This window comes from Cydia splendana, chromosome 9 (assembly GCF_910591565.1).
Source record: "Cydia splendana chromosome 9, ilCydSple1.2, whole genome shotgun sequence".
Classification (NCBI taxonomy): domain Eukaryota; kingdom Metazoa; phylum Arthropoda; class Insecta; order Lepidoptera; family Tortricidae; genus Cydia; species Cydia splendana.
Genome location: NC_085968.1, coordinates 2,507,076 through 2,534,228, shown reverse-complemented (window position 1 = coordinate 2,534,228; position 27,153 = coordinate 2,507,076). Strand labels below are relative to the sequence as shown.

At 36.6% G+C, this 27,153-nt stretch overlaps 1 protein-coding gene across 5 annotated transcripts; it reads right to left on the bottom strand.

Annotated features, from left to right (window-relative positions):
- Positions 1–420: 420 nt before the first annotated feature.
- On the bottom strand, positions 421–26,578 carry LOC134793340 (antichymotrypsin-2-like). Of its 5 annotated transcripts, none has more exons than XM_063764884.1 (9): positions 26,422–26,578; positions 25,229–25,386; positions 24,647–24,790; positions 23,530–23,733; positions 23,087–23,185; positions 15,390–15,521; positions 13,193–13,405; positions 12,104–12,248; positions 421–576 (listed from the first exon to the last, which is right to left on the bottom strand). In XM_063764884.1, exons 1-9 carry the CDS (start codon positions 26,441–26,443, stop codon positions 446–448), a joined length of 1,248 nt encoding a protein of 415 aa, XP_063620954.1. In that variant the 5' UTR covers positions 26,444–26,578; the 3' UTR covers positions 421–445. The 5 variants fall into 5 exon arrangements, with proteins under 5 accessions (XP_063620954.1, XP_063620957.1, XP_063620958.1 ...); XM_063764887.1 differs by lacking the exon at positions 421–576 and adding an exon at positions 1,269–1,819; XM_063764888.1 differs by lacking the exon at positions 421–576 and adding an exon at positions 2,395–2,528.
- Between the last annotated feature and the right edge of the window lie 575 nt (positions 26,579–27,153).

The window sequence follows — 27,153 nt, the reverse complement described above, 5'->3', positions numbered from 1 at the left end:
TTTTAAGCCATAATATATATTTATGCGATATTTTTTACAGTAGGTGAATAAGAATATATAGTAATGTAACTACACTGTTACATGAACATTTTCAGTAAATAATGAATAATGGTAATTCTATGGCCGTTTTAAATCTATCAAAGTAACCCCAAATTTTCCAAGGTCTACGGTAATAAAGTAATTTTTCCACTTTTAAATTTATTCTAAGCTTAATAGCATCATTCGCAGACGTTTCTGCTTGTTAAAAATTTAAATTAACTTATGCGTATACTTGTAAAACTCGTATTTTGAATACTCGTATTTATTTATTTTATTTTACTACTCGTATTTTAAGTTTAAGACTAAATTAAAAAGATACATAAATGCAGCCCAACCTACCTTTATCCACTACACGTTGCCCACCGTGCCCACGAATTATCTCATTATAAAATGTCACATTTATTTTTCAGTCAACATAGGAACCGCTAAAGAATATCTCCTTCATAATTTTGACACTAAACAGGAATGGGCGGTTGGCGTTGAATATTATTGTTGTTTCTATTTTAATCGCCGGCCGTGCGCCTAAATTCGTTACAACTGAAAAGGTGTACTCCTATTAATATTTAATTTAAGGGTGGATCCACTTCCTTGTTGTTATTCTGTCCCGTCAGCCAGGGGACAATTGTAGAATATTTGTTAAAAAACTGCTGAAACAAATTTTACTAACATGCTTAGCAGACGAGTCATTATGGAAAAGCCTTATGCCGTAAAACTAGGGTTTGAAGAGTGACTCAGGAGAACGGAGCCTTAGCAACGATTGCCAAGAAAAAGTTGATTCAGTCTTAAAAACAAAAAGGGATAACTGACAGTTAAAGTTTCTACCTACTAATCAAAAGTCACACTGACTTTAAAATAAACATATTTATTATTTTGAAGAGGAACCCAGGAGACATAAGCATGGCCAAGAAAAAAATATCCACCTAGACAAAAGCTTAATAAATTCGTAGTTTGACTTTAAAAAAATAACATTCCATATATATGTATTACAACATTTATTTAGTATATATGACTTTTTTCAACATTTATTTACATACAATATATATACAGTGGTACTACTAAACGAAATTAATAACTAGCTTAAATCTAAAATAGGCCCTTGAGGCATTGTACCAAGGATGCTGGCGGCATTTCCTCGCTGTATCGCAATGCTGATACGTTGTGCGAGGTAGCCGCCAGCTCTTCGGTCACCAGTTACGTCAACCAGACGCTTCGCGATTTCTGCGAACAACTTATGCGCGCTGGGACCCCATGGACCTAGAATATATATATTAGTATATATTACTTCGTGTATTCTAAGAATATGTATATAAATTAGGCCGGTGTAAATCAAGCACTGTTTAAAAGGTGATAATTGCAGGGGATATGAAAGCCGCTAGACTCCGATAGCTTGGGCACTTAGTCCGGATGACGTGACGAATGTGACGATCGTGCAGGTGTGTAGGGCTTATCAAATGACCGTAGATCTTCTGGCCATCCTTGATACCGCTGGAGAGACGAAGTGCAAAAAGACCTTAGCAAACTCGGCGCCGTTGATTGGACAGAAATGGCTATGGACAGAGAAGCATGGCGGTCTTTGGTGTCGGAGGCCAAGATCCACTTTGGGTCATCGTGCCATAGCATTAAGTAAGTAATTGTTGTAGATGATCATACACATTAATTATTTAATTGTAAACACCCGTAAAAATCTTCTCCTTCCTTACTTTGACAAAATAATAAAAAGGTCTGTTTGCTTCGAATTTTATTTCGTACAAAATATTGGATATTAATGAAGCTTCCCCCACTGAAACAAAACATTACTCGATAAAAATATTTTTTAATCTTTAGTTATATGATTTTCAGAAGCGCTGGTAGCCTAGTGGTAAGAGCGTGGGACTTGCAATCCGGAGGTCGCGGGTTCAAACCCCGGCTCGTACTAATGAGTTTTTCGGAACTTATGTACGAAATATCATTTGATATTTACCAGTCGCTTTTCGGTGAAGGAAAACATCGTGAGGAAACCGGACTGATCCCAATAAGGCCTAGTTTCCTCTCTGGGTTACAAGGTCAGATGGCAGTCGCTTTCGTAAAAACTAGTGCCTACGTCAATTCTTGGAATTAGTTGTCAAGCGGTCCCCAGGCTCCCAAGAGCCGTGGAAAAATGCGGGGATAACGCGAGGAAGAAGAGAAGAGAGTTAATAACAAAATATCCATAAATTCATATTATACGGATCATAAAAAAAAACATTCTATATATTACAACATTTATTTAGCATACAGTGCTCTGTGTGTCTAAGGTGTCTAAAATACATAAATTAGGTGATTGTATTGTAGGTCAAGTGTTGTTTAAAGTGTAGATTAGGTAACATGTAGATTTTCTTACAGATTGATTATTTAATTGTAAACACCAGTAAAAAGCTTCTCCTCCCTTATTTTGATGAAGTAATAAAATGGTCTGTTAGCTTCGAATTTTATTTCGTTAAATATTGCAGACTTTCCTACCACTTCAACAACTGCAACAATATACTATATTCAATAAAACTATTTTGAATTTTTAATAAAATATTTTCAAAGAACCCCAGATGTAACGCAGGAGACAGGAAACGTTTGGTTTAAATATGTCTTTAGGTGACAAATCTATCACTTACCCATTACACATAAGGCAATATTGTACTCATGGACTTGTATGAAACTCACTTAATTTTTTTTTGTATAAGCCTCACCCTAAACTTGGCAGTGTATCTCATAATGCACACATTTTTAGTCACTAGTTGTATTTTTTTTAATACAGAATTTTTTGCTATATTAGTACCGCGTGGGTCACTCCGAGATTTCGTCGCTTTGCAACAGGTAGCTACAAGTACATCCGTCCCACACCAATTTTGGTGGCTAGCCATAAGCCGCTCGTGGCGCTGTCGTCACCTAGCGGTCATATCTGTACTAATCGTTACAGACGCGTATTGTTACAGAGTGAATCTTCTGTACCTAGTACTATTATTTATTTATTATTTACCGCGGCTAGAAAGCACAATTATTTTTTTGCCACCTTTAGGGACATAAAAGGAAACGAACCATTTTTAAATTTTTATTACAAATTACAGAAACAAATAATTAGATTATTTAATTGTAAACACCCGTAAAAATCTTTTCTTTCTTCACTTTGATAAAATAGTAAAAAGGTCTATTGGCCTCGAACTTTAATTTGGTTAAAACTAATGACAATAATGAAACTTCCACCGCTGAAACAAAATATGTTAAATACAATTATTTCTTGATTGTTAAGAACTATAATATGTGGTATTATCTATGAAAAGGGACCTTATTGTCGATGGCGCTTACGACACTAACATCGATGAGCACAAAACGTAGTAGTTTAAAATTGGGGATTCTGGCCCAGTTTAGTTATTTTGATTTCCAATTTAGCAATTAAGTTTCTTTGATTACTGGAACATTCAATGTTGCTGTCTATCCAATGCGGAGGTCAATTTATGTTATGTGACGCTGATGAACTTATCAGTCATCGGGTTTAAAGGTCCCTTTGTAGTTTTTTATAAATAACTCGTAAACGGTGACCTGTAGCAAAAATGTTCTGATACATAAGTAATCTGCGTAAAATTGTCTACATTAAATATTCTATACACTTTTTCGCTAGGATCAGTATTTAAAAAAATATTTAAGGTAAAAAGATAATATGATCAATTGTTAATATTTTTTGTAAATAACTCGTAAACGGTGGCCTGTACCAAAAAATGTTCTGATACATAAGTAATCTACTTAAAATCTACTCACACCAGAGGATGCTGAAGACCGGACGCTTAGCTAAAACGCTAGGTTGAAGGAGAAGAAGATTGATCCTAGCGAAAAAGTGTATAGAATATTTAAGGCGCTCTTATACTCGAGTTTTACGTTTTCAAGGGGGTGAAGCAGACGAGTGGTAGAACGGGCAGGCGGGCGCCCCGCGCGGCGCACCGCACCATTCCCGCGCAGCACGTCTACGTCCTTATTCTGACGACATCGGTATTCTGAATCGTCAGTTCCGGGATTTTTAGTTCGGCAATTAATATTGAAAAAGATTTATTAGTAAATTCGAATTTTGATGAGTACTTAATGAAATTAAAAACCGGACAAGCGCGAGTCGGACTCGCCCACTGAGCCCACCGAGGGTTCCGTACTTTTTAGTATTTGTTGTTATAGCGGCAACAGAAATACATCATCTGTGAAAATTTCAACTGTCTAGCTATCACGGTTCGTGAGATACAGCCTGCTGACAGACGGACGGACGAACGGACGGACAGCGGAGTCTTACTAATAGGGTTCCGTTTTACCCTTTGGGTAGGGAACCCTAAAAATGGTAGGTAAGACGGTGAGGTCGGTGAGTGTACCTAAATAATTATTAATTATATGTATACAATATGAGTGTATACTTGACTGATCATGTTTTTGTAAAAATCGATTTCGACTGGCAAAACATATTAACCGGGCAACCGGGTTTTTTAACCTAATTAGACCCCGCTGAATCCGAAATTGCCGGTTGATTGATCGAATTCTTGACTGGAAGTGAGATTTTTTTTAGTTTTTCGTAAATAACTCTTAAACGGTGGCGCATAGCAAAAATTTTCTTAAACATAAGTAATCTGCATAAAATTGCCTACAAGAAAGATTCCGTACAATTGTTCGCTAGGATCAATATTCAAAGAGATATTAAGGCGGGAAAGTTAATTATAATCAATTTTTGAAGGTCTCTTTTTTTAGTTTTTCGTAAATAACTCGTAAACGGTGGCCAATATAAAAAAAATGTTAAACGTTAATAATCGACACAACATTTTCAATAAAAAAAGATTTAGTACATTTTTAGCAGGGATCAATATTTAAAAAGATAATAAAGAGGGAAAGTTAATTATAATAAATTCTAAGGTTCCTTATTTTTATTTTTTCGTTAATAATTTGAAAAGTATGACTCATAGCAAAAACAAATTTTACACAAATAATAAACATAAAATTTCCTACAAGAAACATGTAGAACACTTTTCGCTAGGATCAATATTTAAAAAGACAAAGCATCCGGTAAGTCAATTATAATCAATTTTAAAGTCCCTTTTTAGTTTTTTGTAAATAACTCGTAAACGATGTCCCATAGCACAATAGGTTTTTATGAATAAATAATCTCCATAAAATTTTCTGCAAAAAACATCTGAATACTTTTCTCTAGGATCCATATTTAAAACGATATTAAAGGAAGAAAGTTAATCACATTCAGTTCACAGGTCGCTTTTTTTTCGTAAATAACTCGTAAACGGTTGCAACGGGGGCAGTTGTAAAAAACATTATACGTAAATATTGAACATAAAATTGTCCACAAAAAAGGTTTTGTACACTTTTTCGCTACGATCAATATTTAATGAGGTATTAAAGGGGGTAAGTTAATTATAATCAATTTCCAGGTCCCTATTTTAAGTTTTTCGTAAATGACTCGTAAACGGTGGCCCATAGCAAAATAGGTTCTTAATGTTAACTAACCCCCCTTGGCTAAAAAGTGGCCTCCATGTTTAAAATTCATTTGTTTACGTAAGTAAGATGTCCGTCTTTGGGTCACGAATTTACATGTGTGTACCAAATTTCAACTTAATTGGTCCAGTACTTTTGAAGAAAATGGGCTGTGACAGACGGACAGACAGACAGACAGACAGTCGCACGAGTGATCCTATAAGGGTTCCGTTTTTTCCTTTTGAGGTACGGGACCCTTAAAACTAAAAAAAGTGACATGTGAATTGATTGTAATGAACTTTCTTCCTTTAATATCGTTTTAAATATTGATCCTAGAGAAAAGTATTCAGATGTTTTTTGCAGGAAATTTTATGTAGATTATTTATTCATAAAACCTATTTTGCTATGGGACACCGTTTACGAGTTATTTACAAAAAACTAAAAAGGGACTTTAAAATTGATTGTAATTAACTTACCGGCTGCTTTGTCTTTTTAAATATTGATCCTAGCGAAAAGTGTTCTACATGTTTCTTGTAGGAAATTTTATGTTTATTATTTATGTGTGATCAACAGGGTAAAGACCGGTAGTGATCACCGAATCGTAAGAGGCACACTGAATATCAATATTAAACTTGAAAGGTCCAGCCTGATGAAGTCTACGCTCCGACCTACTCGAGCCCATGTTCAAAACCCCGAAAGTTTTCAACTCGAGCTCTCTAACCGCTTTGCTTGCCTAGAACTTGGCTTCAGTGGACGAAATCAACGACGGGCTAGTGGAAACTGTCCACACAGTAGGGTCTAAGTTTTTTAGACCCCGCCGTAAAGATAGACCTCAGAAATTGACCGAGCAAACCTTAAACCTCATGGCTGAACGACGCTCGCTACAGTTGCAGTCTCCCGATGACGCGGAGTCATATAGGCAGCTCAATAGACGTATATCTAAGTCCTTGCGACATGATCTGCGTCTCTTTAATACTAACCGTATTAAAGAGACTATTGAGCGAAACCAAGGCTCCAAAGTGTTCGCAAAGGACAAAGCAACGCAAGCAAAGCAAGGGTCTATTGGGCAAAGCCAGCTGACAAAGCTGAAACGGGAAGATGGCAGCATAGCGTCGAGCAAAGCGGAGGTTTTAGGTGAGATCGAGAGGTTCTATGGACAGTTATACACTTCGATCGCAAAGCCCGTTGACAGCTTGGTAGGAGGTCCAAGAGCCAAGCTGTCCCGACATTATACCGAAGATATCCCGGACATCAGTCTGTACGAGATTAGGATGGCCCTGAAGCAGCTTAAGAACAACAAGGCGCCGGGCAAAGACGAAATCACTTCAGAGCTTCTGAGAGCGGGTGGAACACCGGTACTTAAAGTCCTCCAGAAGCTCTTTAATTCCGCCTTGTCCGAGGGCATAACGCCTGAAACATGGAATAGAGGCGAGGTGGTGTTGTTCTTCAAAAAAGGTGATAACAACCTATTGAAGAACTACAGATCCATCACGCTTCTGAGCCATGTCTATAAGCTGTTTTCAAGGGTCATCACGAACCGTCTCGAACACAGACTTGATGACTTCCAGCCTCCCGAACAAGCCGGTTTCCGAAAAGGCTATAGTACCATAGACCACATCCATACGCTGCTGCAAGTTATACAGAAGACCGAAGAGTATAACTTGCCATTATGCTTAGCGTTTGTGGACTATGAGAAAGCCTTCGATTCGGTGGAAACATGGGCGGTGCTTGTCTCTTCAGCGATGCCATATTGACTATCGGTACATCGAAGTGTTGAAGTGTTTGTATAATAACGCCACCATGTCGGTCCGAGTACAGGAGCAGAGCACGAGGGCGATTCCATTGCAAAGAGGCGTAAGGCAGGGAGACGTTATCTCTCCGAAACTGTTTACTGCCGTAATGGAAGACGCCTTCAAGCTCCTGGAATGGGAAGGACTTGGCATCAACATCAACGGCGAATACATCACTCACCTTCGGTTTGCCGACGATATCGTAGTCATGGCAAAGTCGATGGAGGAACTCAGCATGATGCTCGATGACCTCAACCGAGTTTCACAACGGGTGGGCTTGAAAATGAACATGGACAAGACGAAACTTATGTCAAATGCCAATGTTGTGCCCATCCCAGTCTCTGTTGGGAACTCGGTACTCGAAGTTGTTGACTCGTACATCTACCTAGGACAAGTAGTCCAATTAGGTAGGTCCAACTTCGAGAAAGAGGTCAACCGCCGAATCCAACTCGGTTGGGCAGCGTTCGGGAAACTACGTAATGTCTTTTCGTCCGACATACCTCAGTGCCTCAAGACGAAAGTCTTTAATCAATGTGTGTTACCAGTGATGACTTACGGCTCCGAAACGTGGTCTTTCACTACCGGCCTCATCTCAAAACTCAAAATCGCTCAACGAGCTATGGAGAGGGCTATGCTCGGAGTTTCTCTACGTGATCGAATCAGAAATTAAGAGATCCGTAGACGAGCTAAAGTCACCGACATAGCCCACCGGATTAGCAAGCTGAAGTGGCAATGGGCAGGCCACATTGCACGCAGAGAAGATGGCCGATGGGGTCGAAATGTGCTCGAGTAGAGACCACGGACTAGCAAGCGCAGCGTAGGACGTCCACCCACAAGATGGACAGACGATCTTGTTAAGGTCGCCGGAAGACGCTGGATGCGGGTCGCTTCAAACCGGCACGTATGGAGGTCCAAGGGGGAGGCCTATGTTCAGCAGTGGACGTCTTATGGCTGAGATGATGATGATGATGATGATTTATGTGTAAGATTTGTTTTTGCTATGAGTCATACTTTTCAAATTATAAACGAAAAAATAAAAACAAGGAACCTTAGAATTTATTATAATTAACTTTCCCTCTTTATTATCTTTTTAAATATTGATCCCTGCTAAAAATGTACTGAATCTTTTTTATTGAAAATTTTGTGTAGATTATTAGTTCATTTTTTTTATATTGGCCACCGTTTACGAGTTATTTACGAAAAACTAAAAAAAGGGACCTTTAATATCACATATCTCACTTCCAGTCAAGAATTCGATCAAGCAACCGGCAAATTCGGATTCAGCGGGGTCTAATTAGGTTAAAAAACCCGGTTGCCAAAAAGTAATATGTTTTGCCAGAAGAAATCGATTTTTACAAAAATGTGACCAGTCTAAATTATTCAATTTGATTAATTTTATAGCCTTTTAAAATATGTTTACACAATTTATCAATCGTGACTGAATTCCGGATTGGTTAGATGGGTGTGTGCCTTTGCTGCCCAACTTGTTATAAAATGACAATATGACGGACGAATGTCTGAAATGTCACCGTATTTAAGAATTATTTTGCTTTTCTTCGTAAGTATGTTGAAAAACATTGTGTGTATAACATATTTGCATATTTATACTGTGATTACCCATTTTATGAAACGTCCGCTAAACTAGCACAGGTCCGACGCTGACAGTGGTCACGGGCGTACTGGCGTGAGGAATAGGCGCAAGGTGTTGCCGCGTAGGGTGTAATTTAGTAGGCAAAATGTTGAATTCATCAAATGATGAATGAAAAAATTAACGTATCGATAAAAGGACAAGCAATAATGAAGATTTACTTAAAAGCTATCGACTGAAGTAAATTTTCATATACATTTTCGTCCTAGTACTTCTAACATAAGGAAATAAAGACAGTGTTAGGCATGTTTTCAACTTAAGATTCTATCGAGAAAATAATGAGCCGTCGTGTTTCTGACAAGCAATAACGTAGTTCAAGGACTTATACATACTAGAAAATAATGCATGAAATCCTTGTAAAAGTCTGTAAATATGGTGGTGGTAATCAAAGAAACTTAATTGCTAAATTGGAAATCAAAATAACTAAAATGGGCCAGAATCACCAATTTTAAACTACTACGTTTAGTGCTCATCGATGTTAGTGTCGTAAGCGCCATCGACAATAAGGTCCCTTTTCATAGATAATACCACATATTATTTCATACATATTTTGTAAAAAATTTGAAAACACCAAGAGTAACGCAGGAGACAGAAAAATACACTCTACATTTTTTATAAACCTTACGTATTTATAAGATTTGATAGCGGGACTCATTTATTCGAATAATAAGTACATATAACTATTCAAATCAATGTGACAATTAAGTTCAAAATACATGATAATTGCGCCCTTAGTCAAATGCAGTATCCCAGAGAAAATTTAACACGGGATCTAACATAATGTAGGTCAGTCTATGTGGAGGTTCTAAAGAAAAGAAAGATTTGTTCAATAAAACAATTGAAAGATTAAATCTATATTATTTTAATAAATACATTTTGCACAAATCACTCGGTGTTACCTAAGAATACAAAAACAATAAGGCACTTGCAGGTTGAACATTTTTTGAACTACTTACAGCACCTCATTTTGAAGCACTTCATTTAATATATGCATATTATAAGTTAGATTTCTCTTGAAGTTATATTTATAAACAAATTAATGTTAATAGATAGACGAGATTAATACAATCACTGCCAGCTGCTAGATGGGTTCTGTGTTCTTAGGCTTTTTACAGCTACAAAGCGGAAAAAACGCGTTAACAGTAAATCAGTATTATTGAAGTATTTTGTTTTCTAATTTTAACCTACAAATATACCAGAAAAAATTTTCTCCTTCCTAACTTTAATAAAATAGTAAAATGGTTTATTCGCGTTAAATATTTTTGTTGTTATAAGCTTCGATACTGACGAAATTTCCATCCCTGAAACAAAATATAGATAATTTAACGTAAGTATAATATAGTAAAACTACCGGACTAATCCCAATAAGGCCTAGTTTCCCCTCTGGGTTGGAAGGTCAGATGGCAGTCGCTTTCGTAAAAGCTAGTGCCTACGTCAAATCATGGGATTAGTTGTCAAGCGGACCCCAGGCTCCCATGAGCCGTGGCAAAATGCCGGGATAACGCGAGGAAGAAGAAGAGGATAATATAGTAAAACTACAAAAATGCTGAAAGTGTGCCAAGAGTAAGTAACGCAGGAGACAGGTAAAGGTTGGCTAATCTTCCCCTTTTCAAACACATTGTATGTTTAAATGTTACTTATTGCAAGGCATTTAGGCAAGTATTTTTAATAATTTGTTCTAAAAAAGTAGAAGTACTAAAAGCTGGGAAAATGGGATCGCCTCTCAATCTCTCAAACATTTAGAAAAGGTCACTTAATATATCTAATAAGGTAATAAGCCCTTTTTACGCCCAGAGAGATCTTATCAAAAAAAATAAATCGATAAATCAACTTTTTAATGTCACTCGTTGCCATGGTTACGTTATCCTGGACAACACTTTAAGTCCTGATTTCATTACCATTTCCATAATCGGATCTCTACATCTTACTCGTACTAGAACGTGTTACAAAATTTCATTTAAGAAACTGTACGATCAGCTGCAAAGAAAAAGTACCCTCTTGCATACAAACTTCTATCAGTTCTTCTATCTTCTACTTCATATCTGCAGCTAACTTTACTACTAATTTTGTCTCTTGGACAGCTGGACAGCATAACAACCCAAAAAGTTGATCCGCTCAAATGTCGGATAAGGATACACAAATTCTATCGACCTAGATTTGATAAGCGATGTATGTGATAATGATGATATTCTTTAACTTAGACTAAATTTAACTGGTACTTTTATTTTTAATGCTGTTACAAAAAATTGGCACTTAAAATAAGTAAACATGTTGAACGAAATTATGCACTTACCTCTTTATATCTTTTATTAATTACAATATAAGCACAATCCACACCTATATCCTGACCGGAGTGGTTGCCGTGCAAGTGTGATTGAGATAGAAAAAAATTAAATTACAATGATGTGATGCAACATTACATTCATCGTTAAAAATCACTCAATGATTCCAATCAACCCAAATCAAAGCTTTATAAAATTGCCAATTTTGTGGTAATGTCTCCTGCGTTACTCGTTAACAGTAAATTTTTAACAAATAAACCGCTATTCCTTTGCGGACTATGCTAATCACCAATTCACTACAGGCACTACAGCCTTATAAGATTATTAGATTTCTCTCTTGTCTCCTGAGTTACGAGACAGAATAACAACATACAATTATCTGTTTTATTTCTATATTTTGTTTTCTTTTTGGTATTAGACCAATCAGTTGTTATTTAGGATCATTCTAGGACTAGGAATGAAGGTACCTAGTACCTTCATTCCTTATTTATTTGTTTCTTCTTAATTTTATAATTCCTTGAAGACAGTTGTGCCTAGCATTAATATCGGAACCTTATATGTATAAACGTTCTGGGGTCTATTGCATAATAAAATACCTACACGCTAATATTATCAGTGATTTTGTATGTATTATTATGAGTATTATAACCATCTATATGTATATCATATAGATGGTCAAGCAAATCTGGTGAGTAGAAAAGGCGGGAAATTAAAATTTTCTATGAGACGATATCCCTTCGCTCCTACATTTCTCAAAATTTTCTACTGACAAGATCTGCTTGACCAACTTTATCTACCATTTCAACGTAGTATTTTTGGGTCACCCCATAGTTAAAATCGGTCGTGCTAAATCAGGTCCACCCTGTATAACATAAAGTACTCACCAGAAGCAGCAGCGGCTTCTGTGCCGTGTTCGTTTACGTCTATAACTGCCTTTTGAATGGCTTTCGACACGTACAAGTGATTGTCTCCTTTAACTATTCCGTTTAAACCAGAGTTTTGGGGTTTTAACATTTCATTTAATCCCAACTGAAACGAATGATTATTTTTGTCTAAAAGTCCAAAGTATTCAGAAATCAATATCTTCTCCGTAACAGATTACCGCAGCACCGCGACCCAGGTGCGGTCAAAGTATCTGTTTCTCGCTCTAACTTATAGCTGCGTCCTTAACGCGCGTACGAACCACCTTACGATCCGATTCCACGGTCACAGTCACGGTCACGGTCACCAAGGTCACGGTGCGGTGCGGTAGTCTGTTACGGCTTTTAAGGCTTGGCCACATACAGAGCGCGACGCAGCGCCGCGTCCGCGCCGCGTCCACGCCGCGCGACCGCGGCACATGCTAACAGGTTACCGACGTCAAACAGACTGCGTCCCGCCGGTATCACGCCCCGCTTCTGTCGCGCCCCGCGCCGCGCGGCCCCTTGCGTCCGCGCGGCGCGTTCGCAGCGCTGCGCCGAGCGAACGCGGCGGCCCGCCGCGTCGCGCAAGGTCACATCAGTAGGATCGGACGTTAGGCAGCGAGCGGTGCGCCGCGTTCCCGCGCGGCCGCGCCGCGTTCACGCGCGCCCTGAGGGCGTGTTGAGAGCGTGAGGCCGGCGCGATCGGCGCGCGCCCTGTTTGACCAGGCTTCGCGTCGGCATCACGCGGCGCGGACGCGGCGCTGCGTCGCGCTCTGTGTGTGGCCAAGCCTTTAAGGCTCCGGTACACAATGGGCCAGCGCCGGCCAGTCCAAGGGACGCAGCCATAAAATGAGATAGCAATATCACTTGCTCCCTCTAACGCATAAATGCGTCCCCCAGACTGACCCACCCAGGGTGTACAGGGGCCTTTAGAGTTCGTCTAAAGCGTTTAATACATCGACCCCTTTTCAAATCACTTTGAAAGGATGTTCCATGGATTTCCGATGGATGGTTGAGTTAAGTTTGATTTTAGGCTTTATTATTCCAAGGTCATTAAAAGCATTTGTTTACCTTTTCATATGAAACTTTCAGATCTAATTCCGTAGTCGTTTTGAACTTCGGAATAGACAGTATTACATTCTCCACTCGCATTTTATTAATACCAGTCTGCATCAAATCTGGGGCTAGTTTTAACTTGTATAGCAGCAATGGCAACCCGTCCTTTGTATTTGGTAGGAATATAATAAATGATGCTTGGCCTCCAACGTAGGGGATTTCTATCATCTGTAAAGTGAATTTTACTCACTGATCTTGATTTTAGTCCTTGATCGTTTTGCCATAATTTTTCTGGAGCTTTGTAGTATAAAAGTATAAAGTAATCGTAATTTGAGTGCAATTTTAAGCTTTTATGCGGACGAAATCATAGGTCGGATGTACCTACCGTTTTTGAACTACAAGCAAAAAACTGAAAAAGAGCAAAATTTTTTCCACAACTCCTGGAATGGAGCAAACTCGGATTTCGCTAATTTCCAGCTTGCTGATAATTAATTCCTCAAAACGCTTTTTTGAATCTAATTTGATTGGCCTATCACAGGTATAAAGCCCCCTCCACACTCGTGCGCGAATCGCGGCGCGAAGCCGCGAACGCGAGTGTGGCGTCGATTTTCGCAGACAGCGAAATCGACTCCACATTCGCGTTCGCGGCTTCGCCCGCGATTCACGCGCATAGTCTGGAGGGGGCTTAAGGATTTTTTTTAATCCCACTGGACAAAGAAAGGACCAGACAAAAAGCCGTAACACACCATCGCACCGCACCAAGGTCATTGTGCGACGCACCGATAAGTAAGAACGAGAAAGAGATATCGCTTTCTCGCTCTTACTTAAGGGTGCGTCGCACAATGACCTTGGTGCGGTGCGATAGTGTGTAAGCTGCTAAATACATTGTACTAACTAACGTACCGAGTGGCGACCTAGATCCGGATATCATATATTATCTCTCTCTTGCTCCCACTTATAGCTGCGTCATTAAAGGACGTACCTCTACCACCTTCGACCCGATAGAACAGGGCTATAGCCGCGAAAATCGAATTTCGCAAATTGCGGGATTGCGGGCATCTCTCTGTCACTCTAATTACGACTTCATTGGAGTAAAAGAGAAATATCCCCGCAATTTGCGATTTTCGGTTTTCGCGATAGGGTCCCAAGCTTCTGACACTGGACTAAGGTCGCAAAAGAAAGAGATTTTCACCACACCAACCCGAAGCAAATATTAAATGTAAAATATCGAACAAAATCAAACCAAATCAAATCCAAATCAATGTTTTATTAAATATTTACCATCCAAAATCATCATTTAAAAGTCAACTCTGCCAGTAAACATAAGAAAACAACTCAAAATTTGCATTCGATTACTTTACCTCACATGTAAATAAAATGCAACTTTGCTATCAGTTTTTGAAGTGCAAAGTAAGCCTTTCCGAGCTGGTGTGGTGAAAAGAGATATACTGACTAGATCACTAGACCAAGATCGCGGTTCGGTACGCCCGTCTGTTTTGGGTTTAAAATGTCATGTTATGTGTTGCCTGTTTTTGAAATGACTAGTGTTGTGCTAGAACCGATAAGAATCGCAAAACGTGAGTAGGAACAACAGCGATTATTCTTCTTTAGGTTTTAGTACACTTGGTGGCGCTGGCGCTGTTGTAATTTTGCTCATGCATGGGTCTTTAAATTTTTAAGTTGACAGAGAAATAATTACTACTTAATGGAAATTAGTCTTTACAGTAAAATACTCTAACAAGCCAACTTTGTTAGTTAGAAGAAGGCGCGAAATTCAAAATGTGTAGGGTAGATCGATTCTTCGCGCCTTAGTTTTTAAAATTGGCTCCGATTTCTACTTAAATAAATCTTGCCAGTATAATAGGGTATTTGACTGTATTTAAAATAAATTATTTCACACCGTGCATAAAATAAAACAGCAGATAATTATTATAAAAACATAGATAGCAGTTATTTTTCAACACAAGTTTTATTTAATTAATCGGATAGAAATATAAAAAGGTGAGTTGTTAGGGTTGTTAAGTTGTAGCGAGGTTGTAGGGTGGCAGGGAGGTTATTAGGTTGAGAAAGGTAGGTGAGTTGACCGTGACGTCATTGTGTAATTTTTTATATAAATTCCATATAAGCAAATCGTTTTGACAGTTCTAATTAAGAAACTGATTTGACTAGTAGGAGGATACCCTGAAACCTATTGTATATGTACTGTTCTTACCTGACAATCGAGCGCATCGTTTTTAGTATATTTGTATTTGCCCTCCCTCGTCATCATAGGAACCTTGCGGACGTCAGTAGCTGTGTAAAAGTCTCGCATTTCGATATCGCGGAATTTTTTCATCCAGTTACCCTGAAAAGAGTCAAAAATGAATCAAGGCACGAACACGAAAATTAAGAGTAGGTAGAGTTAGACCAAGAAAAGTCTGCAGCGATTTTGATAGCCCACGCAGTGCAAGTGTTATTTTAAACGTCAAACTTCTATGAAATTATGACGTATATATAACACTTGCACTGCGAGGGCTATCAAAATCGCTGCAGTCATTTCTTGGTCGAACTCTAGGTGTACGTTTGAATAATAAGACATTTCGAATGACAGAAAAAAAAATGTTTTTCTCACTTTGCCGCTGGCATTGGCAATGGCACTATAGCATTAAGTATATTACTTACATTAAATGCGTCAGTTAAAATAAAAGTTCATCAAAATTATGTGACAAGAAGGTGTCCAAATTGGACGTAGTTTCAGGTAAAAGATCCAATCCACAAAATTACCAAAACATGAGTTAAGTATACCAAAGAGGTCTCTATGGTGTCTATTTTCATTCAGCAAAAAGAGGCCCAGTTTACACTGCGTTTTCATATTTTAATCAACATTGGATACCATCCCACATGTAGGACGGGTTAAAATCTTAAAATATATATTCGCTAATAAGTATCCATTTCTCTTGGAACCTTTAGTTATATTCGATCAATTACGGAATTGATCCACATTTATTTTATCGAAAGAAATCCAACCTGCTTGGATCATTTTTAAGAAAATGTAATTCACACTTTTTATCCTTAATATTATTAACGAAAATGATCCAATTCATTTGGATCCTTATGAGAAACAAAATTTACTAAACTAAAATCCTTCAGACAAACAGCAAAAAGAATTCATCTCACTTGGATCACTTTGTTAAGAGCTGTTGTAAATTCTACTTTGGTGTGATAATAATCAGCACAAACGATCCATGTAGGTATTTTTTTTTTTTTCAATTATGGCCTGGATACGAGCCCTTTAAGGCAATCCATGTAGGTATACTTGATCAAGCAAATCTTGTCAGTAGAAAAAGACGCGAATTTCAAATTTTCTATCGGACGATAACCCTTCGCGTCTATAGGTCAGACCGTGAAAAGTCTGCAGCGATTTTGATAGCCCACTGTAGTGTTGGACGTTAAATGAAACTATTTGGTTGGAGTATAGGTCTATAATGAAAAATGAAAATGAAAATGAAAAATGATTTATTGGTTACACAATAATACATTTTAACTAGAACTAAAACAAGAACCTTCTTTTAAGTAAACAAATACTTGTGCCAGAAGGCTCCGCTCTTCCATTTGTTACAAAGATTTACCATAATTCTCTAAGTCTTAATCTTATACTTAATATAAGGTAAGATACTTTAAATTAAAAACTAAATCAAATTTTAATACAATTTACCATGCATTTTGACAAATTTCTATTTAATATGCGTGTGTGCGTATGCGTGTGTGTGTGTGTGTGTGTGTGTGTGTGTGTGTTCATGTGTCTATGTGTTGTTTTTATTATTTATTTTATTTTATTTTTTAATTTTATTGCAAGATAGATTCAATTTCTTTGTATGTTAAAATTTTTAGCCATTCAGTAACGATTTTTTTACAGTCATATAGTTGCTGTGGGTAAATATCGAGTTGCTCGTTTACGGTGTTGTATAGCTTAGCAGATTGATGGTAGAACTGTCTTTTGGCAAATTTAGAGTTTGTTAGAGGCACTGGTGCAGCTTTGCGCTTTCTCCTACGAGTTACTGCACTAGTATTGTACTTTATTGTTGTGTGTAATTTTGTGACACATCCTAGAACATAAAGCTTTCTTATAGATAATAAATTACATTCTTTGTACAACTCGTCAGTCGGATATCTGTACGGCTTAGAAAATATTACTTTGAGCACACATCTTTGGGCTCTTTCGACCTGTAAGAATTTGGTTTTGTTGGCTCCACCCCAGATGGGAACACAGTACGTCACAACTGACTGGGCAAGTGAGACATATATTTGGGTGAGTAATTGTGTAGACGCAACATGTTTAAGGATTTTGAACAGCCAAATGAGCTTCCTGATCCTTCCGTTTAGGTATTCGATATGGTTATGCCAGGAGAGCCGCTGGTCTAAGAAAACTCCCAGATATTTAGTAGAGGAGACCTTTTGAATAATTTGACAGGTACATATCTGAGTGTTATCTAGATTACATGTGTGTATTTTTATTTTAAGATCAATAGGTGGCTGTGTGTTCGCATACTTTGAAAAACATATATAATTTGTTTTATCGCTGTTAAGAGTTAGTAAGTTATGACTCAACCACGTAGCTATCTTATGCAATCCCTTTTCAGCTTTTTCGTACACCGCGTCCCATGAACTGCCATTAAAGACCACTACAGTGTCATCAGCGTAGGAGAAGACACATCCACCGTCAAGTTTGAGTTCTGTAAGGCCATTGATGAAGGTAAGAAAGAGAGTTGGGCCCAAGACGCTTCCCTGGGGAACACCGAAGGTTACAAAACTCTCTTCACTTAAGTGCGACCCAATTTTTGTTCGCTGTCTAGAATAACATGGGTACGAGCTTATATAATCTAGGCTATGTTACGTGTGAGGGTAAGGCGTAGCACACACTACACCTTCCCCCTTAGAGAAAAAATAATTGTATCTTTAGATACTATTTTTTATATATTAAATACATATCTAATAATGCCAAATTTTAAGAATTGAAATACACAAAATCGGAATTATAAAAATTATTATTTTCGAAGAAAAGTTAAGTTTAAGAAATGAATAAAATTACAAAGATATTTTAAACAATCTGAAATCATCAATTTTTCACCCTCAAAGCAAGCAAAATGTGTTATGTTATGATTACATAATAAAAAAATATTATAAAATTATTATAAGTCAGTAATGACAACTGAAAATTGAATTATTAAACAATTTAATATACCGAACCATACATACAAAATAACCTATCTACATTTTACATAAAGAGAAAAAAAAACACAGTTAAAGGAAACACACACAAGCATACACCTTAAAAATAAACATTCCATAATTCATTACTAAGAAATACACAATTACACAATACGTAGCAAGTGTTAAAAATCTACTATACGAGTATAACCAATGTATGCTCGTGTTGATGACGAACTTATTTTTTTACTAAAAATTTTTTAATACTATTTGATAATACATTAACATACAACTAACAATAAAAAACTTACAAAATACATCTTGCATAAGATTTTTTTTTATGATTTTAGTCTAGTCCTTGATAGTTACGTATGAACACATACGAACATGTTAGTTATTCTCTTTTATTGGTAGGTACCTTATAGTTTCTTATATCTGGACAATTCAACGCGCATATTTTCTGAAATCCCTTTTTATTTAACTTTATATATTATATTTCTCCTTTTACAGACGTCATCTTATCCTCATATTAATACACCACAATTTTCTAAGATGTGCATCTAAAGCGTGCAACTCTAGCTGGCAAGGGTACACAACGCATTTACTTACCTGGTCGGCCGACCTTATTATACATTTTATTTATTTGCTCAGGATACAAGGATATTTTATTTTTACGCGCGCGCACATACATATATTCATATTCACATTCAGGCAGTTCTTTTAACACTTCCTTACATCATAACCTTCCATGTGTCCAAGGAGTCTCCACGATTGATACTCGACCGAATCATGGTCAGACCTCCAAGGATTCCGTGCCTGCCTTGTATCCTGGCGTACCCTTGCTATACCGTATCGCTCAAGGCCGCCTCTCAGGCCACCGAAGATGCGATAGGCATATTTATTTTCTTTTATATTTTCCTCTCATACAAAAACATTCAAAAACCAATCAGATAACATAACACCATGAAAACTTCAACATATAAGATTTTCAGCAACTCTTAGTTGATCAGGCTAATCGTCCTTTGAAAAACTTATCTGTTTTAGTTTTCCCAATCACTTTCCTAACGCACTTTTCTTATAACAAACTAACACACAAATATCCGTGTATACAAATATGTCTAAACCGATACAATATTAATCACTATCATTGAAAAACCATTTCAAATTCGAAGTAAAATTAAATGTAATTTATATATATCTATTAAAACTAAGCATTAATTGTATATGGTTAAAAGTCGGAACATATTGTGACATACTATTATATTTTTAAATCTGAAAACGAAATATTATAGGTAGGCGTTACTTACTACTAAATACTAACTCTTTACTTAATTTGATTACAATAACTTGAATGCTCTAAATAAGTGTACAAAGACTACGAAATTTGAGATGTAATGACAGACGCCGCATGCCATTCTCTATAAGAAATGCACGCGCCGCCGCCTCGTGCCATATTTGTAAGGGATAAACGTATGTCACGTAACTAACTATGATATGAAATTGAATAAAATTAATTGCAATACTTATATTGATATGTAATTAAAATGAACAAGTCTGTAATGAAAAATAAATTCATAGTTTAGTTTTTTAGAAAAATTTTAGACCAATCTTTTAACCACATTATTTGTATCGTCATTAAACGGCATAGTTATACCTACTTACCGCAACAGTTATTTATCCTATCGTAACATAAAAAAACTCTTACATACAGACTTCTAATGTAATATAGAATCCAACACAAGGTTAAAAACAATTGAAAATAAAAAAAGGAACTAGCAAATGAAATAGGTAATTAAATGTCCCATTTGCACGGCAAGGCACTAAACTTCACAATGTCACTCTATTGTTTTTCACATGGAGCAACCAATCTACCAATCAACGCCTATCAAACGTGTCTCTGGTCCTCCTGGCGTCATCCTAGGCCAAGGACACCATCAACTCCCTGCTGCAACCATCGTTAATGCTTCGCGCTTATTAAATTGTTTGTATTTTTATTTTATTGAGTCCATATATTATTAAGTCACGTTCTTCTCGTCAAAATTGTAACTAGTTAGAAATGTTCACTGAAATTCACTAATAGTGGTTTACTTTCTCACGTGTTTTGATTTAAGTCCATAGCGATCACTTTTTTTCTTACTATTTAATGCGTCCGTAGTCACTAATTTTAATAACACCAATAAAAAATAAAGTTCTAGCAGTCCGCCAAACTCATTCACTGTGGATGTATAGTTTTTGTTAATTATAGTATTTTTCACACAAATATGTCCTTATCACTTATTTTAAAGTTTTACTTTTCTTCCCGACGTGTACTGGCTGGCGCGGCGCGCCGCCAGTGCAGCGCAAGGCCGCACTGGCAGGGTCGCCATGTAGTGTTGGACGTTAAATGAAACTATTTGGTTGGAGTATAGGTCTATAATGTCTAGAATAACATGGGTACGAGCTTATATAATCTAGGCTATGTTACGTGTGAGGGTAAGGCGTAGCACACACTACACCACGCAGTGCAAGTGTCATTTTAAACGTCAAACTTCTATGAAATTATGACGTATAAATAACACTGGCACTGCGTGGGCTATCAAATCCACTGCATACTTTTCTTTGTGCAACCTTACATTTTTTTAATTTGCCGCCTTTTTCTACTGACAAGATTTGCTTGACCAGCTATATTTTTAAGATTCCTTTCTAAATTCTAATGGCGTTATTTTTAACTATTATGATCAAGTCCTCACTGCTAATTTTTTACTGTAAGTATTGGCTTGGACCAATATGCAATAATTGTAAAATGTGCAACAACCCAAACTATTTTTTTTTTATTGACACTACTTACAATTTTTATTTAACGGTAAACATAAAAACGACCCAACGCGGTATTATAGTTGGTCAAGCAAATCTTGTCAGCAGAAAAACGCGGCAAATTTAAAAAATGTAGGCGCGAAGGGTTATCGTCCCATTAGAAAATTTGAATTTCGCGCCTTTTTCTACTGACAAGATTTGTTTGACCAGCTATAACTGTTAAATTATCACTAAAATAATAAAATAGGATTATAAACATATCAATCGTTTTTGATCATTTGAATTTAATTAATATATTTAAGAATTATGTAAAGCGTAAACTTATTTGTAAAGCTTATACCACACAAGACTACATGAATGATATTACAACGTGGGATTAATTGTTATTCGAAATGATTATTTATTTATTACGTATATTTGATTATTGATGAGGAAATGGATATTCCGATGTAATACTATCTACTTCTTTTGTTACTTATGCTTTTTTTTTTGACATTTAGATTTTATTCTAGAAATTCTAGACTAGTATTTTTTTTATACAATCTTTTTAATGTTTGACGATCCTTTTGTGAAATTCTTAGTGTTAAATTTGATATGTATAATAATCCAATTTTATTATGGAATAATATTAACATCAATAAATTGCTCTGATAATTAGATTAAGATTAATTACGATTCATAAGAGCTTGTTGCTAGGCCTACATGAATAAAGTATATTTTGATTGATTGATTGATTGATTGATTGATTGATTTATAAATAATAAAACACGCAAAAATAATTAAATATATTTTGAATTCGTCTCCTAAGTTTTTAGCAAGTTATACATAGTATATCAAACAACTTTCTCATTAAAAAAAGGCGCGTAATTCAAATTTTCTATGGGACGATAACGCTCCATGCTTACGTTTTTTAAATTTGCCGCTTTTTGCTACTGACGGAAATGGCTATAAAAGTCACAAACTTTGGTAATTTGTTCTCTTTTTGGTAACTTGCAACACTGTTCGTGTCATAGTGTTGCTGCGCATTGACAAATTTAATCGTGAGACAGTAATTATGTTTTGTTAATTTTGAACTCTAAATTTAAAACGGTAATAGGTAATTTTTAAGAAATTTTGTGATCATTATTATGTTGCGAACGCAACCTTTATTTGTATAATACAGTAACTAAACGCAGCCGTCGGGCTCGGCTAGTATTTGGAAGCTTTTTCTAAAGCACCAATAGGAGCGCTCCACATATTATGTATCGTGGCCAATTAGAGGCACCCAAATCTTAACCACTATTTTCGGACATTCAAATTATGCAAATCACTCTTTCATCAGCCTCCATACGATTACCACACCACTTTTACATTTAACCGTTTAGTCAAGGAACCCTTGTAAAACCAGTATCTATTGAAATTATAATAGTTTACTTCAAATCGAAGCTTTTTATTTGAGTCGTCGAGATCCTGACCTACACGGCGGCTACAATTAGGTTTAATACTGTTTAGCAAAACTAATTTCATTTTTTATGGTAAAATAATACATAATAATTAATTCAATTGTTTTTAATAATAATATATTTATAATTTTTATCCAATTTTATTGCATAGATCCTTATTGCATAATTTAATAAAAACGAGAGTCCATGAAAAGTGTATTTTTACGAAAAGGATCCAACCCTACATTTGGTTAAATATCTCGACAAATGATGCATGAAACTGAACAATGTATGTATAAATATATAAAAGGCGATATGGCTCGTTTTTTATCCAAACACATAGTATGAAAAATATCTACCAGTATAGAGGAATACCGATTCAAACTTTAAACTGCCATAACTTTTGTTCAACTTTTTGTGGACCTATCAAAGTTTGACAAAAATATCGTGAACAGTCAACAAATCAAAATCGGCCCACAATGATATGATTATCAAATTATATACAAACCGAAAAATATACCGCGTTTACTAGTATCACCGAAGCATGCGGAGAAATACTATTTGGCTGTATTATTTCCCGTATCAGGTTTCTTGTTTTATCTTTTACCTGTAAGTAAAACCCACATTAAAACCATAATAGGTAGAATCTACAAGATGCCCATCGATTCGAATCATAAGGATCATTGCGTTAGTTTCCATCAACCTGTAATGCCTATTTTTTTTTTTGAAAATAGTATTGATAACAGGACATTTATTATGTTAAACCGTGCCCTGTGTCTCAAATGCTTGTAACTTGTAATACAAGTGGAAGTACCTTTCTAACAAAAGCTGTCAAAAAGTGACATCCGCTTGTATTACAAGTTACAAGCTTCTGAGAAACGGGCCCCTGAAAAACATAAAATCGTAAAATGTTAAATGGCTTTGCTATTTAATAAAAAATATTTTATTTACCCAATTATTAATTTTACGGGCCACTTTATCGGGTTTATTCATGTTAATTCTTTTGATGGTAGATTTGAAAATGTCCTTCGTGTCGCGTGTGTATTCGGATTTCAGCGTGTAATCTTTGGAGACGTATATTCTACTGCAAACTGTTAATTTCACACCAGACAGTGATCTCAGTCCAGCCAGTAAGGATTGGAAGCTCTTTTTCATCTGTGGAAAATGTAAGCAATTAATATTATGAAGTAATAATCCAGCGCGCAAGGCTTCCATTGTACTTCACTGCTGACTGCACCTTATTTATAAAACAGAGCCCCCCCACCGCGTCTGTCTGTTTGTATGTTTGCGATAAACTCGAAAACTACTGAACGGATTTTTCACCTATCAGTAGAGTGATTCTTGAGGAAGGTTTAGGTATATAATTTGTTAATCCGTGCGAAGCCGAGGCGGGTCGCTAGTATCTACTAAGATCAAGTTTACCTTAACTATAAAGGCTTATATGTTATAGATACTTTTTCGTAGGACACTTTCTGCTGAGAAGGACTAAGTCTAGTTATTTCCCTGTCCTACCCTACTCAGTAGCAAAAAAGCAGCCCGCCTTAAATCAGAGGGTATCCAAATATGCCTTTCGGCCAGGCCTTTAGCTTTTCTAGTGCCTCCGCTGTCTTGAGCAGGTGCACAGTCACACCCGTGGGTACCATCGCAGATAAAATTCGTCGCGCGCCTCCACACCAGTCAGCGTTGCGCACACCAGCACTACTAGCAGAGGAGCAGGTTAAATAGGCCTGTATTTTTCAATACGCGTTCACCCACTCCGTGAATCAGCACAAGACAGTGGAGGCACTCACTATCTTATGGGCCGTATTGTATGAACTTTAGCGCTCTGCTTCCTTTCCGCAAGCTAAAAGTTGAAACTTACGCCCTTATTCATAAAACTTTATGGGCCTGATTTAGTTAAATTATGTTTTATCCCTTTCTTACGAATACATAAGTCAACATGACAGATAACGACAAACGATTATTAGCTAATTGAGGTTTGTAGCGCGTTTATGAATAGGTAAGGGGGTTACGCGATAATTTGGATATCCCTTTCTTAAAGTAAAGTCAATCAAAGTAGTTAAGTTACCTCCGACCTTGATCTTACGCCAATACCCTCCTCTAACTGACTTCTACAAGTGCCTGTTGCCCCTAAAGCTAGCTTCCCTAGCGGCATCAGGGCCGAAATGGGTGAACAGACAAAACTCTTGCCTGGTTCTGCAATGGCGCCATTCTGCAACATTTATGTAAATAGTTATATAATAGCCTGCCATGAGTTCAGTGGCGGATTTGCAGTCTTTGCCGCCCTGCAGCCGCCCCTTTCTCAGCACCCATCATTGACTATATTTTGAGTTATTTCTTATTTATCATCAGCGAATTTTTTGTCACAATTTGCTGCCCCTAATATCTTGCTGCACTAGGCCTGGGCCTACTTGGCCTTAGGGCAAATCCGCCACTGTATGAGTTGGTTGACAATGTATGTACCTACCAATGTACCTACGCCACTTTTGCATCGTCCAAAAATCTATAAGTAATGACTTTTGACAATGGTCAAGGCTCGGAAAAACGCTAGAAATATTAGCCAATTTGATCTAAGAATGATTAGTTCGTAAAATAGAGCTGCAAATAATACTTACATTCGGTGTTCATAATTACTTAAGAAGTTACTCACCAAAGCCAAGCGTTGTCTTAAAGATCCCTCCAAATTAAGAGGATAATCTCTTGAGTCATATATGGTATCCCCATAAGCGCCTCCATCCTCCTCTGAGGAACTTCCATAATAGTCATCATCATCACATATTACTCTACTTACGAGTACCAGCAAAATACCTGAAATGTTTGTCAAGTGGTCAAGGTCAGCCGTCATTCAAATACCTTTAGAAGGTTAACTACGTTATAATAGAATACTTAGACCTTTACATCTCTAAGTCAACTTAGACTAGTAATTATGTGAAGCTATACTGTCTTTTTATGTAACATACGAGCACAAAATGCCGTGTCTTACAGCTACATGTTATTACTATTTTAATATTAATATAGGCCGGTAGCTTGAACATGTCATGCTCGCTTAAAAGTCTTTGCTTACGGTGGCGTCGTTGATCGGGTCGCCACTTTCCCGAATGAAGGTTGAGGGAGGCGATGGCTGAGATACGCGTCATACTCGTGAACGGGTGCTGTTTGTGGAGACTGGTCTGTTTAAGCTAACACAAGCTATTATACTTAGTAACTTTATTTTTATTAATTAATTACAGTGAGACGCCTCATTCTGCTCTCGTATGTTTCTTTTCTCTTAATGAATGTATTAATTATACAGGATATTACTCTTGGAGACCCTATACATCTCTAAGGATAACTTGATAAACTATATAATCTTATAGTTCTGACACCTAGAGACATTTACACCTCTAAATATTATAGTTTTTTTTTGTGTTTTGTATCTGTATTTTGTATGTAATTCGACATTAAGAGACCATATACATATCTTAGTAATTGTAATACGTTAGATTGAATTGTTAGTTTTATTTTATAAAATTGTTGATGTTATTATTTTTGCTTGTATGTAAATTCAATGTTGACGTGTAAAAGTGCCCTTGTGGCCTATTTGCTGAATAAATGTTGATGTTTGATGATGTTTGATGTTTGACTTAAGTATATGTTTTTTGTATTCTTTTATCACGATTTTTATTTTATTTTCATTCTAAAATAAAAACTAAAATTAAAAAACTAAGAAAACGAGAGAAAGCTGCCAGCTCTCTGGTCACCGGTAGTATCGACCAGCTTGTATTAAAAACAAATATAACTGGAAAGCGAAACTAAAAACCTTATTGGGAATAATTCAGTTTCCTCGCGATGTTTTTTACTTACCATTGATAAAAATGCGTATCATTTTTATATAACCATTAATGTATTCTTAGCCCACTCATATATTAAAAATTACAGATTAGAAAATTAAAAAAAAATCCGGATTATTTTTTTCAATTACACAGGGCTATTCAGTTATTTACTGTGCTACATAATCATGTTCAACAAAGATTAAATTGGAAAACCATTTTATAAGTCAATTAATCTGGCTGCTTATTGATTACGCGTGATAAAAATAATTAACTTACAACTTCAGTGAGACTGGCTGTATAGTAAAAGGCATTGGGATATTGAATTTTTTTGGTTGAGTACCTAATATAATGTAGCGAACCTCCTTCGTCGTTTTCTTGTTTGCCTAATGTTTTGCTGGCTGGGATGCAGACCAAGACAAGAATTAGATCAAGAAATGTCTGCAGCGATTTTGATAGTCCACGCAGTTGACGCAGTGCAAGTGTTATACGTCATAATTTCATAGAAGTTTGACGTTTATAATAACACTTGGACCGTCTGGGCTATAAAAATCGCTGCCAACTTAGCTTGGTCTGACTTTTTATATTTGATATATATATATGTATGTAGATAACTCTGGTAAACCTACCGTAGAAAAAAATGTCGCCACGAAAATTCAAATTTTCTATGAGAGTCAAGCTTTAGTGCCTACATTTTTTAAATTCGCCGCGTTTAAGTACTGACGGAAATGGCTTGCCAAACTATAATTAGCAAGCGGACCAAGGC

Coding starts and splice junctions, on each gene's coding strand:
- LOC134793340 (XM_063764884.1), bottom strand. CDS start 26,443: ATGATACGCATTTTTATCAATG. Junction 13,406..15,389: donor ACGATGCGCTCGATTGTCAG/GTAAGAACAGTA, acceptor TTCACTTTACAG/ATGATAGAAATCCCCTACGT. Junction 12,249..13,192: donor TGAAAGTTTCATATGAAAAG/GTAAACAAATGC, acceptor CATTCGTTTCAG/TTGGGATTAAATGAAATGTT.